This window comes from Corvus moneduloides, chromosome 9 (genome assembly GCF_009650955.1).
Source record: "Corvus moneduloides isolate bCorMon1 chromosome 9, bCorMon1.pri, whole genome shotgun sequence".
Classification (NCBI taxonomy): Eukaryota; Metazoa; Chordata; class Aves; order Passeriformes; family Corvidae; genus Corvus; species Corvus moneduloides.
The window spans coordinates 5,189,644-5,206,193 of record NC_045484.1 but is presented as its reverse complement, the minus strand read 5'-3'; the positions used below and the strand labels follow the sequence as shown (position 1 = coordinate 5,206,193).

The following is a 16,550-nucleotide window of genomic DNA, read 5'->3' as shown; positions in this document are numbered from 1 at the left end:
ACCTTTTTGCCTCTGTTGTGTTGCTGTTAATGCATGTGGGCAACTACAAAGATTATCTGAAGATTGAATAATAACTGGCACCTTTTTCTACAGTAATGTGTGTACCTTCCTAGTCTGGGTTCCCATCTCACTCTGATTGTTATTTATAATATGAAAGTGTTGGTTTCAGCCCTGCTGAAGAAATAGCCTCTTGTACAGCAAGAACACTCAGGTCTGCAAATATGCCCTCACACTTGCATTCTGGGATCTGAACTAATGGCAGGGTATTTAGTGGAGGACCTTCAACTCTGGAATTTGCTCTCCAGTACTGTTGGCCTACTGGTTTTTGTGGAATATTGGTTAAAATGCCTGTATTTGTTCAGGCTTTAGTAAGAAGTAGTTAGATTTTTGGACTTGCTGCTTGTTCATAGAGTTTTTTATCTCTGCAATCACTTTATCAAACAACAGAAATTGTGTAAGCTGCATATTGATATAGTAACATCTTAAACTGTGCTTTAAAATGTATCACATGGTAGTAAACACTTGGCTTATTATTGGACAAATGGAGCAAAAGGCTATAAATTCATATTTTTTCACTGAAATTTTCTGCTGTTAGTTTCTTCTCTGAATAAAACAAGCTTGAACAGTCTGTGATTCTTACTCTGAAGCTTGTGTTACTGTATTTTATGTGATAGTACTTTGTGATGCTTGGTTTTGGTTCTCTTCTCTTGAGATGCGTATGTGTAAAGAAAGTAGGATTTGTAAATTTGCTGTGTGAAGTTTACCTGTGAATTCTTGATGTGCTTGCCATTAAAAGTCCATCCTTGTTCTAACTGAAACTGCTATTAATAGATCAGCTATCAGGGAGGTTGTATTCTAAGAGGTATTCTCACAAGCTCCATGGGGAACTTGAATAAAAGGAAGCTTTCAGTAGAATCCATGTTTGAAAAATCTTTAAAGTACAGCTCCTTTTACTTGTTTGGGTTTTTTTGTTTCAATTTTTGATATGTGTTTTCTCTTTCTGAAGATTCCGTAAAATGAACAAGCGTCTCGTTCCCAGAAGACCCCTTAGTGCCTCCCTGGGCCAGCTGAATGAGGTGGGCCTGCCTTCAGGAGCTATCCTCTCAGAGGAAGGGGGAGTGGATTTGTCCAATAGGAAAACTTCTGCTCTGCCAAATGGAATTGTGTCAACAGGCAGCACAGTGACGCAACTAATTTCTCGAGGGACTGACTCCAGTTATGAAACTGCCCTGAAGCCAGGGAAGATGGACCATCTGAGTAGCAGCGCCCCTGGATCCCCTCCTGACTTGTACGGGTCTTCCTACCTGTTGTTCAAATTGTTGTGTGTGTAAATCTGGAGTAGAAACAAAGTAAACCAGTTCTTTAAGATAAAGAAACAGAATGGGGATTGTGGTTGTTCTTGTGTTTGGTTGGGGATTTTTTTAGTGATTATATACTAGAGTAGAAAGCTAAAGCTAAAACTCTAAACTGTGTTAATTCGCTGTTTGCTTATATTTTAATTGGAGAAGGTGATAGAAGCCTTCAGAAGGTGGAGTGTAGACAAAGAACAGTGTGTTAGAGTACAGTGTGCTATACCAGGCCTTAATGAGCAGTGCCATCTTTCCACTTTTTAGGCTGGAATCTGTCCCCAAGAGCTCTATTTCTGCCTTGCCAGTGAACCCTCATCCTGTGCCTGCTCGGGCGCCAGCAGATCTGCCCTCAGTGTCTGTCACCAAGCAGTTGCAGATGGTACCCCGAGGGTCTCAGTTGTACAATGCACAACAAGCAGATATGTTTTATCAAGACCCCAGAGGAGCTGCCCCATCATTTGAGCCAGCACCTTTCCAACAAGGTAAGATTGACATGAAACTCTTTCATCCTCGGGCTGATTTTAGTCTTTCTTCCCACTTTGGTTTTTAAGCCTTCAAGTTGAAGTTTTCTTTCAAATGACATGGACTAAAGACACTAATGTGGTGATGTCATAGTAAAATGGAAATTGGCAGGATTTTATGCCTTTACTGAGGACTTCCATGCAAGGGAAAACAGTCCAAGTGTTTCAAGTCCTTCTGTCTTCAGTTCTTCCTAAGTGGGTTGGATCAGGAATCTGATATGGTAAACCTTAATTCAGTTTGACTCAGGGAAAATGGAAATAAAGTGTGTGTGATGATAGAGATAAATGAAATTAGAGAACAGTGTTCACAAGAAAAGAAAACATCATAAAAAGGGAACTAAGAGGAAAAACTCTAAAGAGAGCACATTGGGAAAGATAATACTGAAGGGGATTAAAAAGAGAAGATATGGCAATGTATATGAAAACAGGGAATGATTCTTAGGCAACGTAAGGTTGCAGAGAGAAATGAGATAAAGTGAAATTAATATGAAACAAAAATAAGCCATGGGGAGACCAAAGGAAGCTGAAAGCAGAAAAAGCCATAGAAAGGAAAGGCGAAATGGGGGGAAGCCATTTCTGAGAAAGTTGCAGAGCATTTTGAAGGAAAACAAACTACTTACATTTGTTCATTATGTGCCAGTGAACATTTGAGTTGTCTACAAAATTTTATGTCATGCACATATTCATGCTTATTTTAAAATTATCCAGAGATCCTAGATAGAATAATAAAATCTTCAGGCAACCAGGCAATGTGATCTTAGAAGTTTTTGGTGGTTTACAGTTCTGAAATGTCTTTTTCCTGTTCAAGACGTAGAACTCTAGATAACTTTATATCCTAATAATCCAAGTTTCTTTACCCAGACAGCAACTCTGATATGTTGGGACAAATTGAATTTTAGTTGCATGGATGAGGATGTACAGGACAATCTTCAGTTTACTTTTTAGGTCTTACTTAGCTGAAAGCATTTGTAGCAATCTGCAGAGACATTTTGGTGATTTATTGCTATTCAGTGTGCTGGCAGGACTTGTGGGGCACCTGTGGTAGGCTCAGTCTCATCATCTCTTCATCAGCTACTGTAACATTGACACTGTGCTGGTATCTTAGATAATTATACTATGTCACTTGAGCTTTGGATCAACTTTTGCTTCTTCAGGGTTTTCTGCAGTCAATTTTTGTGGACAATTGTGGTAATCACTTTCTGTATCTTGTGGTTTTTCCCCCCCTCGCCTTGCTTCAGGTGTGTACTATCCCACCCAGTCCATGTCTCGCTTTGTCCGACCTCCTCCATCAGTGCCGGAGCCGGGCACGCCATACCTGGAGCACTACGGGCCGTACCTGCCAGAGCGTGTGGTGAGCCCACAGTACCCACAGCCACAGGGGTACCCAACCCTGGCGCAGCCCATGTACCCACCACATTACGATGGCCGCCGCGTGTACCCCCCCATGCAGCCCTACCAGCGGGAGGATGTGGTGCGGGGCAGCCCAGTGCCCATTGACATCCCACAAACGGCTGTGCCCCTCTACGTACCTGAGTCCAGAGACAGATATCAGCAAACAGAGGCTTACTGCCCAGTGGCTCCACATCTCGGCCCGATTAGAGCTTCGTGCCACAGGGTATGGGTTCTACGCTGCGTTTTTGTAGTTGTTTTGAGAGAGAAACTATAACCTGCGTGAGGAATTTAATATTTTTGTACCAAGGGGGTGGCCTTTGTGAAAGTCTGAACTTTAGGAAGTAGATCAAAAACTGGAAGGTAATTTAGTTACTGGTCCACTCTGCAGTTGTAATGATGTTAATATGTAAAAGTAGGCTGCTTTAGTGCTCAAAGTAGAAAAGCATTGTAATTCACTTTGGAAGTCTCTGAAGTCTCTGACTTCTCCAGCAGAGATTAGGCTGAAGAGGACTACTCAAGTGCAGAGTAAATACAGTGTGTGGAAATGGTCATGTGTGCATTCTTGTACTGCCTATCTGTGACTGACCAACTCTGTACCTAAATAGTAAACATTAAACATACCTGCCTTGATAAAAGATATAAAATTCCACTCTTCTGAATTTTTTCTAGTTAGATAGCTAACTGGAGGGTCTTCCTAGTATAAGTTTACAAACTTGTTTTGATAAATCACTGAAATTGAGTTCTGTAGAATAGTTGGACTTAGGTCATTCAGATTAAAGGCTCTAAATCCTATTGCTGAGTGCAGGAAGTGTTTTTAACATTACTTACAGATTTTTCAGTTTGAGTGTGCCATGTTTAATTGTATTACAAAGTGAGTAATAAATGTGACTAGGTTTTGATCTGTAGAGTTCTACCAATTTACTCTATATGACTCTAATGGGGACTTGCTATGCTGAACATGTTCCAGTGGGAACTTTGCCAAGTTGGAACACATTCCTTGTTTGTGGGGTGTCTTGAACTAACACTGGCCAGTGTAGGAACATGTATGTCCTATATGAAATTAACAGGTAGACTTTAAGAAAGTGATCATTACTTGTTACTTTAATGATTCTTTCTATCCTCTGTATTTCCCTCTCCTTGCAGTGTATAGCGGCCTTATTTTGTTCAGGTAAACAACACTTAGAGAATTATTCATTTTGTGCATTAATGCTTCAGGAGCTCTGAAACATTTTCCTGTCTTCATTTCAGCCTCATCCCAGCCTGGATGAGCTTCACCGACGAAGGAAAGAGATCATGGCCCAGCTAGAAGAGAGGAAGGTGATTTCTCCGCCTCCTTTTGCACCATCACCAACATTGCCTCATCCTTTTCACTCAGAGGAGGTAAGCATATTTTGACAAAAACATGAGACACTGGAATGTTTAGAAAATACTTTGGAGTTTACAAGAAAATCAGAACAGTACAGCACTGGCAAGTGTTGGGGCAAGTAAATTTTGTGCCTAGGTGGGAAGCCCTTGTAGTACAGTCTCCAGTGTTTCAACTGGCTGTTGATCTACCACTGGTCCTAAGCTCTCTGCTTTCAGTGCAATGAAGGAAATTAATTTTGAGCCATTACTAATTGAAGTAATCGCTCTTCACAGTTACTAGACTTTGCTCCTGACATACGTAACAGCTTGATATTTATTTTTTTAACCAGCGACAAAATATCACCTTCAAACTGGCCAAGTGAACAGTCAGCACTGGGAGCACAGCCAGGGGCTCAGAATTCCACGCACTTAATGTGTTCTCTGGCTCAATTCCAGAGGGTGATGTATCTGATAAAAAATAATCCCCGTGGTGTTTCTCAAGTTCACTGCTGTTGAAGTGAACAGGGATGGCTGTGAAACTACTTCTTCCTCTTACTTACAGAACCAGATTTTTGTTTTTGTACAGTACTTGGATGAAGACCTGAAGGTAGCTGGGAAATACAAAGGAAATGACTACAGCCAGTACTCTCCCTGGTCCTGTGACACCATCGGCTCCTACATTGGAACCAAAGATGCAAAACCCAAAGATGTTGTGGCAGCAAGGAGTGTGGAGATGGCGGTATGGAGGGATAAGGGGAAAACAGAAGAAGAGTGGATAGTTCTGTGGGTTGGGAAGGACTTATATTTGCTTTCTACAATGATGGCGGTGCTTTTATTTAAGCTCGAAAGTGCATTGCAGTCACAGAAAGCATTTACAGGTGTGTGAAGCACTTTGTTTTCAAAGTTATGAACAGTCCTACCCTTGTGTAGCTTGTAAAAAATTCTGCATATAGATGCAGGATAACCACTCTGGTCTGAAGCCATGGATAGCAAGAATGTCTGGCAAGGATTATTCTTTGCACGCACTTGAAATGCAAAAATTATTCTGTCCTGGCAACTCGTTAATAAAGCATGTCCATTTGTTGCTGCCTGTACCTCTTTCTGTCAGAAGAAGGTGCTGTAACTTAACTTTAGGCAATTAATTCCTTTTAAGGTGGCTGTTACTGCTGTTAAGGGTGTTACCAGTGTTTACTTGAAGGACTCTGATTTGTGGTCACAAGAATACCCAAAACTTGCATGAAGTTTTTGAGAAAAGCACAGTCAGAACATTGTACTAGGTTGTTAATTCTTGAAGGCAATTTCTAGCTCTATGCTGCTCTCATTCAGCCCTTCACTGAACTTTGGGAGGTGGGCTGTGATCTTGTTTTGTGCTGCTCCATTTCTGCTAGGTCAGTGTTGCAAAATGAAGGGGCTGCTTGGGTGTTACTGTTGGGAGTCATGAATGGAGAAGAAAATAAAGAGGAGTCTGAAATACCACCACTATTCAGTTTCTTCCTAGCATTCAAGCATCACTCAACATGAGAAGTAGGCTGGTAGCCCACGCATGTAGGAAGTCATTCAAGTTCTTCAAGAGAAAAGACTGTTTAGCCTGAGGAACTATTTTACAGACATTCATCTATTCTCCTTCATCTCCCATCTGCAAAAGTGATCTATTGACTTTTATTTTTGTATTGTCAGTCATGGTGACCTTTCTTTGGACAATAAGAGGTGGGGGGGAACATTTCTTATCAGAATTCATTCTTCTGTGGACAGGTGCTCACCTGTTGCAACCATTTAACTAAATCAGGATTTTTTTGGTTCAGCTTTTCCTCAAACAGGCTCCCCTTTTTCCCTTTGCCCCACTGGAATTAAATTTGTCTTTTTTCTGTCTGCCAAACTGCTTTCCTCTTAAAACCTTAAAGGCACTGTTGGAAGTGGATGCAAAAAGGAGGCTTTCTCCTAAAAAAAGCAGAGCAAAAAACTGCATTTCATCTGCAGCTTTGGTCTTTTTTACCTGTCCTCTTGCTCTCAGTCCTACACAGTGTGGTTGCCTGGAGCTACTAGACTGTCACATTTGACCTGGGGAAGTACTGGGATTACTTGGAATCAGTTTATTGCTGTCCAAGTGACAGCATCCAGGAATTGATAAACAGCTCTTGGCTTTCATCCCTGCTGCTAAAAAACTGCAGCTCAGTTAAGAGAGGTAATAAGGTTCTGGAGAAACAGCCTCCTTTTTCAAGGCTAAACAAAGTATTCTTCTGCCCCAGAGCTAATTTTCAAATAAGCAAAATGGGATCTCTGCTGTTTTCAGTTTTTGTCTCCTCACAGGAAAAAATTATCAGGAGACCTTTACTGAATTAATTCTTCAGTAATTTTTTTTTTAATCATTCATAAGAGATTCCTTTTTTCAGGGACAATAATAGTATCATCTGAGAGTGCATAACGCTGAATATTCTGCAGCTGACATGCAGCTTTTCTGAGTAAATAGAAACGTATTAAAATTGGTACTACCATCCAATGGCCCTGAGATCAAAATGTAATTTTTTCCAGAATTCCAAAGTAGATTTTCCCTAAGGTGTCAGTTTCCAAGTATTACATTTATTGAGTTTAGCTTCCAACTTAGTTGTTACTGCCATTTTCACCCTACCTCAGATATGTTATCTTAACTCTTTCTAGCAATCCTTATTCCTTGATAAGGAAAGCTTATCAGAAAGCTTGCAGAGTTTTATTTTAATATTGGACCATACCGAAGTTTGTAGCCTTTAGACAATTTTCTTGATGTAGTGGCCCCACTTACCTTCCTCTTTGTTTTATTGTGTACAGCTTTACTTCTTTAGCAAAGTCTTAACTTGATTTTGGCAAGTCTTACCATGTTACATTTTCTGGTAGCCAACAGATAGCTTTCCGATTTAATTCAGCTCTTTGGGGAGAGAGTGAACACTTTTGTCTCTTCATGTGCTGACCCATGAAGGTGTTTGAGTCTGAAACTTGTTTAGAAACCAGGATCTTCCAAACAGTGCTGCTGCTTAATGAAAATGCCTGAAAAGATATACTAGACATGTCCAAGTAAGTGCTGTACAGAAAAATTCCCATTCTGAGTCATTTGCAGGCTGTTAGCTGATGCAATTCTTAACACTGGGCTTCAGAGCAATTTCTTTTGGATTCTAGAATGTATTCCTCAGAGATGCCCACTGATCTCTTCTTTGAGTTTATATAAGGGAGAGGTTTTTTTGCTCCTTCTCTTCCCATTAGACTTTCTCTATCAGTTTCCATTTGCTGCTGCTCTCTTCTTCTGGATTTGATCACAATTAATTTTGCAGCTTTTTCACTGTGGTGTAGTAATGGTCATCTTAAGTTAGACCATTAAGGAGAGGTCCCCTCTGGCAGTGGAGTTAGAAACTGAAGAATAGGAAAGCTAGTGGCAAAGTGAAGGGGATAGAGAATACAAGAGAAACGTACTGTACTTTTACCAAATTGTTGTGAAAGGAATGTGAACCTCTTACTTTATGAATGGGTTTTTGAGTGCCTTTTCCATGTCTTGTCCAGAATGTGGATAGTAAAGCCATGCGTGAGCAGCGGCTGGACATGCAGCGACGAGCGGCCGAGACAGGGGATGATGACCTCATTCCATTTGGAGACCGACCAACTGTTTCAAGATTTGGGGCCATCTCTCGTACTTCCAAAGCCATGTACCAGAACTCTGGGCCCATGCAGGCCATGGCGGTTCAGGGAGCTGCCACTAAATCCATCATTTCAGGTATGATCTATGCTCTTAGATTTTGCTGTCTGTTGCTATTTTCTTTACTGCTAGAGTGTTGTACAGGTTGAAGACAAACCCTGTAAACTTGTATCTTGTCTTAGAAATACAGCTGTGGTGTGTGTTAATGCCACTTAAAATAACTTCAGGTAGGGTTATACTGAGAAGTCTGAATTCAAAACAAGGTTGCCACAGCTTTCTGAGATCACTTGGTCTGCTCAGCATGGACAAGAGCAGACTGAGGGGAGACCCCATAGCAGTCTACAGCTTCTTCCTGAGGGGAAGCAGAAGGGCAGGCCCTGATTTCTCTCTGGTGACCAGTGACAGGACTGGAGCTGTGTCAGGGGAAGGTTAGGTTGGATATCAGGAAAAGGTTCTTCCCCCAGAGGGTGGTGGGGCACTGAACAGGGAATGGTCACAGCCCCAAGGCTGGCAGAGCTCCAGAAGCATTTGGAAAATGCTCTCAGGCTCAGAGTGGGATTGTTGGGGTGTCTGTGCAGGGCCAGGAGTTGGACTCTTGTGATCCTTGTGGGTCCCTTCCAACTTGGGATATTCTGTGACATGTTTGTACATACATAGTGTATTTGTTAGTGATACGTTGTTGCTGTTTGGAAGAAGTTACTTTGTTCTGCCAGTCCCTCTGATAAGAAGCTTATTTTAAATCCGTAGTAGCAGAATCCAGAAGCTTAGCACTTTCCCAAATACATAATGCAAAACCATCTTGATGAAGTACTGTACTGCTGCTCTTCTGCTTTATGGGTAGCTGCTCCTGCAAGCTTAATGCAACCATTGTCTTGTGTATTCTTAGGCAAAGCAAAAAAGCAGGAGTAGTTAATTTCCAACATGTGTATTTTCTAATCACATGTATAATATAGCTGTCTGTCTTACTTCAAAAGATTCTGCTTCTTGAGGTGCCCTGAATAACCTTAAGAAAATATTTAATTATTATATACCCCCAAACTTGCCTCTAGATTTTTCAGGCAGTAATCTTTTAGACTTCATTACAGGGAGAACTCTGATTTCCCTGAAAACTTAATCTTTAAATTGTAGTTACCTAGGTAGGTCAGAATTATCAATGAATTCCTGAGTTGTTTAGGAACTTCAGTAGTAAAAACAACTGCAGTCATCATGTCTGTAAGTTTCGTTCTGTGTTTGTTCATCTGCCTGAGTATCTGAAGTCCTTCACAAACTCAAGACTCTGGAAGGCTGTCACAGACTGTTAGGCGTACAGGAAAAGTCATTTATTAGGCATGTGAGACCAGTCACACAGAGTATTTCTGTGTTCATTTAATCATAAGAGATGTTAAACTTCTCATAATTAGAGAGCTGGCCTTTCTTCTTCTTCTCTGTAGTTCTGTGTTGGCTGAACCACTGACAGGGTGATTTTGTAATCATACAACATGGTTTTCTTTCTGTTCCCTGGTAGACTACAGTCCTTATGGAACCCATGGTGGCTGGGGAGGCTCTCCATATTCTCCTCATCAAAATATACCTTCTCAGGGACGTTTCAATGACAGGTGGGCTTGCTTTATTTTTTCTTTGCCTTTTTCTAAATTTTGTTTTATCTATTTTTTTATGTGCCAGCTGAGTAAAGATTTTTCTTGAAATCTTATTTTTGCTTTTCCAATCCCAAAGGGAAAGACTCTCCATGTCGGATGTGGCTGGTCATGGGAAGCAGTTGCCCTCAGCTGAACGAGAGCAGCAGTTGCGCATGGAACTGCAGCAAGTTGACCATCAGATCAGCCAGCAGACACAAATGCGGGGACTGGAGGTTGGTACCAGCATTTGGAGCAGCACTGAGGGGTGGTGTGGAGAGAGATGAAGCTGGTAAAGCTTTTCATGGGCTGACCTTTGTAGTAATATTCAGTAACAATACTTAATCCTGTGATGCCAGGCATCAGGGCTGTGGTACAAGTGTCAGCCTTTCTGCTTAGCAGCAGAAACTTTACTGCACTCCACGTGCAAATCAACACCATACTTGAATTTGCAGTCTGTGCTCAGTCTTGTTTGCTGTCATTCTCTCTCACTCCCCCTCTGTTCAGCTCTACTCAGAGACAAACTTGTGGTGTAGGTGCCTGTTCTTCTTGACTTTACTGCCGTTGGAAATGTCTGATTTTACCTACAGAAAGGCATGAGCTTCATCTGTTTCGTGTTTGGCTTTGTGTTTGTTCCCGTTTCTTCTTAAGCAGCACAAGCCACAAGAGTCAAGAAAGTAAATATGTAATATATTTAGCTTGAAAAATTAAGGCTTAATATTTTAGGTCTCCTTGCTTAGAAGAAACGTAGTTGTAGCATAAGGAAGGGAGTGTGTTTGTAAAAGAATTAATGAGCTGAAATCTTTTGATTTTGTGAGACCCAGAAGGAGAAATGTCAAGCCATAAGGAATGAATAGTTTTAGAAAGCTTTAGTTACTTTTTTCCTTGTAGGAAAAATCAGTAAATGATTACCAGAAAACTGTTCTAGGTACCTCAGCAACTATTTGTGTTAATATCTTCTCAGAAGAAATTGCTGTAAGTAGTGGATAGCAGCTTCTGTGGTTACCTAACAACACATGTTACAGAGAAGGGTTGTTGCAGATTAGTTTATGAGCTCACAGTTAAGTCACAGCAGTGGTTGCAGTAATATGCATTTCTTGAAACATAGCTTGTGTTCTTGTGGTCTTGTTTGGGAATGAGAGGATAAAATGTTTTCAGTCTTGCATGTCTGCCTTTGCCATAATTCAAGAGTATTGGAAAGTTGCAAAACCTGTAAGTGGCCTTCCTCTCCTGCTCGTCATTGTTTGATTGTGTCAGTGTTAAATCCTACAGAGTTGAATGTTGAGCCTTGATTTTGCCATAGTACGAATTTTGCAGAACTAGTCAGTTATTCGAGTAACAACAGCTTTCAGTTTCTCGTGTTCAAAGCTGCAAGTAAATATTGGAAATCGAGGAGTCTTCACAGGTTTGCCTTTTACAAGGTTGCAGCCAGAGCATGAAGAAATAGATCATTTTGCTTTTGCATTGCATGAGCATTTCTACTTAAAGACCGGCCAGATGTCAGGTTGTGTGGAGTACAAGATGTACAAGGTGTATTTAAATGCAGAGCACATTCTTGCAGAACTGATTTGCAAGTATTAGCAGATTTTTAGAATGGCTGACATGGGTACTGCTTTTAGTAACTTGCAACTTGTGAATGACCACAGTCACTTTCCCCTCTCTGTTCCTCTGCTTCAGTGTGTGGGTCAGTAGAGACCTACATATTGACAACTACATCTCTCAAGATGTTTTATATGATGTAATAATAGTTCTGGCTCTGCTGTAGAATTCTAGATAAATTCTACTGCTGTAAAATAAATCAGCAGACTTGCTTATCTGCAGTCCGCTTTTGTTGAACATAGAGCTCAGAAGAGAGTAGTGTTTTTGTTCATGGGCTTAGTCTTAGTTTTGAGAAGGAAGTGGTATATGAGGAAAACATATGCAAATTTATGACAGCAAGAGGTATTTAAGACTGCCTGTTTAAAAATGAAAAGACTTGTTGTCCGTGTGTAAAGAAGCATGTTGAAACTTGCACTGTAAGCGATTTCAATCGGGGCATTGTGAAGTGTGGTGAGAGGCGGCCTTGGTTTTGCAAATGAGCAGTACTCTGGAATTATGGCCTTAGAGCTCTCTGTGCTTGGTGTGTCACGTGCTCAGTTGTGTATGTGCTTGGCTTTATGCATTTAGGCTGTTAGTAACAGGCTGCTGTTGCAGAGAGAGGCGACTACCCTGGCAGGCCAACCACAGCCCCCACCCCCACCTCCCAAGTGGCCTGGGATGATCTCAAGTGAACAGCTGAGCTTGGAGCTACACCAGGTGGAAAGGGAAATTGGGAAGAGAACCCGTGAGCTGAGCATGGTGAGTGCTGGCGGGGTGGGAGGCAGAGATGCAGTGGAGAGCCATGTACCTGGCTGCAGCCTTTCACCCTGGCAGAAAGGCTTCCTGCTGGATACCCACAGCTGAAGTCATCCATCTTTCTCTTCACCTCTACTCTTCAAAACCTCCTGAGGAGTTTCTTGAGTCATCTTCATGAAGAAGTTTAATGTAGCACTTTAAAATGCTGTTATTTTGTCACCACTTGAAATAAGCGTGGTGTTGAATTTGATGGAAACCAGGTTGTCTCAAGGTCACTGTGCCATGAGTTCTATAAACTGCTTTAACATAGGAAACATCTTCTGCAGGTACAGGCTAGTGTTCAGAAGTCAATGTGCTGTTATAGTCTGTGGCCTTTGCTTGTTGTTACAAGGATCATCCCTTCCTTTTGGGAAATACTGAGTCCTGAGAGGATGAGCATATCTAAAAGTTTGTTTTTGTCTCATGGCTTTTGTGGGTTAAACTGTATGACTGCAATTTACAGGCTGCCTTCATCATCCGTAAGGGATGAAGTCTCCAATTCTTTCAACACACTCTTAAAGAATTTTTCTTCTGTCCTTTCTTTAAAGGAGAGCCAGTCTTCGCTGGATATGAAAAACAAGCTGGGCAGCACTAAACAGACAGAAAATGGACAATTAGAACCACAAAACAAGGTTCCAGCTGAGGACCTTGCACTGACATTCAGGTAACACGGGCCCTCAACCTGTCTTTGTGTAGCAGGAAACTGACTTCTTCAGGGTCACTCTCCTAATGAGTGAGTAATTCCCCTTGACTCACATCAGCTATGATGGGGAAGCTCCTACTACGAAAAGAGGATACAAATCAAGTTTTTATAGTGCAGGCATGAGTTAAGGATCTTTCTAGCTGTGGAGGAGGTGAGTGGAATAAGACTATATAAATTAATGCAACAGAAGACTTGCAGTATCTGTCAGAGGGGAATCCATCTAGTCAGTATTGGATGATTAGTAGGGAGAAGCAGGAGTTACGAAGCCACCACAAAAGAAATCCTTATCTGCTGTTTTAGTTTCAAAGAAAAGAAATCTCCCAAATGTGAGAGGAAAGTTAATTCCATCCTCCTAAGGTTTGTGATGTGGATGTTGTCTAGGATGGCATGCACTTTGAAACTAAGTTGACTTTTAGTTGTTGGTAGTGGACTTTTATCTGTGTAGATGCTAGGATTGATTTCACTTCACATTTAATAGACAGTTGGAATAAGATGTTGGCTGGGAATGCTGGAAGTCTCCACAGCAAGTATTTTCAAATAGCCACGTACATCTACATATATTCAGACTAGCACTGAACAGAGAAGCTCGGATGTTTATATAACAGTTTGGAATCTTGATATTTGAGCAGTTTGGAATCTTGATATTTATTCAGAGTGAGCATTTTCTGAATAAATACACTATTGCTGATGAAGTCTGCACCTTCTTTTTATAACCAGTTCTGGAGTTCTGTGCTGCACTATCAGATTGCCTCCAGAGCAGGAATTAATTTTTCCATATGGTGCTGTGAAAGTAATGAAATCAAAACAACTGTTTATATTTTTAAAATTAAGAAAAAGATAAATTATCTAGGTAAGTTAAATATTCTGGAATGTGTGCACTGAAGTCCTCTTAAAAATAAATGAAAAGTCTCAGTAATTGCTTCTTTTCACCCACTTTCCCTTTCTCCTCAACTTCCCTTCATCAGTGATGTTCCGAATGGATCAGCTTTGACCCAAGAGAACATTGGTCTCCTGTCAAACAATATGGCATCTCTCAGCCTGTCAGAGGACCCCGAGGGAGGAGGAGATAGCCATGATTCCCAGCGAGCGGGAGTAATACCCACATCTGCTCCATGAAGCAAGGCCAGCACACCCTAGAGTTCCTTCTGCTGGGGTGTCAGCAGCTTCCATCATGTGTTTTTTTTCTAGGGGTGATTGGAGAAACACAGGAGCAGCAGCAGTAGCAGAGCAGCAGGTCCAGAGGCAATGTGCACAAACACAACTACTAGAAACAAATCCTGCACATAGTTCACATTAACACATTTTTTAATTAAAAAAATGAAAATTAGCAGTATCTGCAAGCAATTCAAATTAAATTTGTTTTTGTTCTGTGAATGAACTTTATTTTAATAACTTTGGACGCCTTGAATCCCAGGGCTTAAAAAAAAAGATATTATATATATACTCTGTTTGATTAATTGTATGATCTTAATGAAGTAGGTTTTTTCTTTTATTTTGGTATTATTACATACCCAGTGCATAATTCCTTACCACCTTACTAAAACAAGCTGGCCGCTTCCTTGTATGGTTTAAGGGTAAACAAGGAATGGGGGTTGGAGAGTAGCTGTGAATTGTAGTGTCAAAAGATGTGCAGCAAACTTCATGCTTAAATGTAACCTGAGCTTCTTGCTTAAATTGCTGAATTTAAACTACAAATGACAGACCTGACACCTTTGCAAAGGTGTGGTCCTTTTTAGAGGTTGGCATTGTTTAAGATCTATGCATGTTAGATTTTGACACCTGAGTATCAACCTGCAGTTTGTCAGGGCTGTAGTGAATCCACCCTGGAGTCCTATTTCATGTGGGAAGAATTGCACCAAAATGGCCACTGAAGGTGCACCACAGATCCTGCCAGAAGTACTGAGAAGCAAATTCTGCCTGATACTTCTCTAAGTAGATGCTTTGTAGGCATAAGTCAGAGAAGCCATAAGTTTCTTTTGATTTTTTTTTTTTAATTAAAGATTTTGTTCTTGCTGCACAATTTTTTACTCTTTTGGCATATGCTGAGGTAAGATCCTGGCTATGAAGACCTCTTGAGAATTATTTTTCAAGTGCTGCTCCCTTTCTACATTCTTGGCCTGTTCTCATTTTTTCTTTCTGGGTTAGACTACTAAGTGGGAAAGCACTGGTTATGTAATAAATTACTGCATTGCTTTGGTTGGGTAAAGCAAGAGTTAACTTTTCTTGGGTTTTAGTTTTTTTTCCTTAACCTTAACTCCTGCTGAGGTCATAGCAACCTTGGGCTAAGCTTTGCATTCATCATACTGTTAAATAAAACAAAAGGGGGGGTGGGAGGGGATACAGTCCCACTATTGCCTACCAGTAGGAGAGTCCAAACAGAAGACTCTTTTGAGTAGCAATTATTTAATTTGCCCAGTCAAGGCACCGCGTTTATATACTATTTCACATTGAATTTGATTATGCCCTACAGACCTGGCTGGTCAAGGATTTGATACACATATTGGCTTGGGATTCGAGCTTTCTTTTTTATTTAAATAAAAATTTATATATAAATATATATATATATACATATATACATAGTTATATCTGTATATATATTGGGTATGTTTCAAGAATTTTTTCGCGTGAGCGCAGCTGTTGTGATCAAATGTCTGGGAGGTAGAAGCACTGAATGAGAATAAAAGCATTTTTCAACACACCCCTCCCCGCACACTCTGTATGTCTTAACACGGGTTTATTTTGCTCTTAGTTGAACTTTGGCCTCTTAATTGCCAAGAGTAGTTTAAAGCTTGCTTTTTTCTAACCCCTCTTCTAACTTTTGGCAAAGAATCAACTTTGCACTGAAACAGCTTCATCTCCCCTTGCCCCACATCCATCTTTATCTCCTACTTGAGGCCAAGCATTCCAGCCACTCCCCTTGGAGCTGAGCAGATCTAGGGTGATGCAGCTGGGAGCCCATCAGGTCTATTCCTCCTTTCTCAGCTCTGGGCATGAGGAGGATGAAGGTCTTTCCCTGGCCGTCTGCTCCCTAGTCACCTGATGCAGGCCCTGGGCCCTCTCATACTTCAGTGCAGAGCACCACCTTCAGGTCAGCCTTTTCCTTGATTTTAATTAGTTTGCTCCTTCCTGCTGTGTCTTATTAACACAAGGAGCTTATCTTAGTCAAGATAATTAGTGCAATATTCTAATCTAGGAGGACAAGCCCAGAATGTGCCTTTTTTTGACTGTAGTAATTGTGGATGTAAAATTAATTTTCACAGTTGTTTATGATAGGTTGAACCCTACAGATTAATTTGTAATACTAAGAGGAAAATCTGGAGGGTCAAAAACTTCTTTACCTTTTATTTCCTAGTTCCCTTGCCAGGTTAGGGATTATTCTTTTCTCCACATTTTCTCCTGGAATTCTTCAGTAAGCACTATTCAGATTGCTGGATAACTTATGATGAATGCTTCCAAAATCCGTGGATTAGAAGGGAGACCTTACTGGTTGGGTTTTTTTTTCCTTCATCCAGCTCTGTGTTGTACTTTGTGCATAATGTCCTTGTTGTGATCAATGTGTCCAGGTGAATGCCCTGTTTGGCCAGAATTACAGTTTGG

General features: G+C 40.9%; 1 protein-coding gene across 6 annotated transcripts in view; it reads left to right on the top strand.

Moving 5' to 3' along the window:
- Positions 1-16,550, top strand: part of RC3H1 (ring finger and CCCH-type domains 1) — a 75,032-nt gene that overhangs the window by 41,396 nt on the left and 17,086 nt on the right. For 2 of the 6 annotated variants that reach the window (XM_032117791.1, XM_032117792.1), the window contains exons 10-19: positions 1,007-1,288; positions 1,614-1,831; positions 3,109-3,485; positions 4,511-4,642; positions 5,175-5,345; positions 8,132-8,342; positions 9,769-9,859; positions 9,978-10,113; positions 12,044-12,214; positions 12,799-12,914. In XM_032117791.1, coding sequence (XP_031973682.1) covers positions 1,007-1,288; positions 1,614-1,831; positions 3,109-3,485; positions 4,511-4,642; positions 5,175-5,345; positions 8,132-8,342; positions 9,769-9,859; positions 9,978-10,113; positions 12,044-12,214; positions 12,799-12,914 — 1,905 coding nt within the window. Of the gene's footprint in view, positions 1-1,006; positions 1,289-1,613; positions 1,832-3,108; positions 3,486-4,510; positions 4,643-5,174; positions 5,346-8,131; positions 8,343-9,768; positions 9,860-9,977; positions 10,114-12,043; positions 12,215-12,798; positions 12,915-13,918; positions 15,166-16,550 lie in introns of those variants that run through there. The other 4 variants (XM_032117796.1, XM_032117795.1, XM_032117793.1 and 1 more) reach the window with 4 other exon arrangements.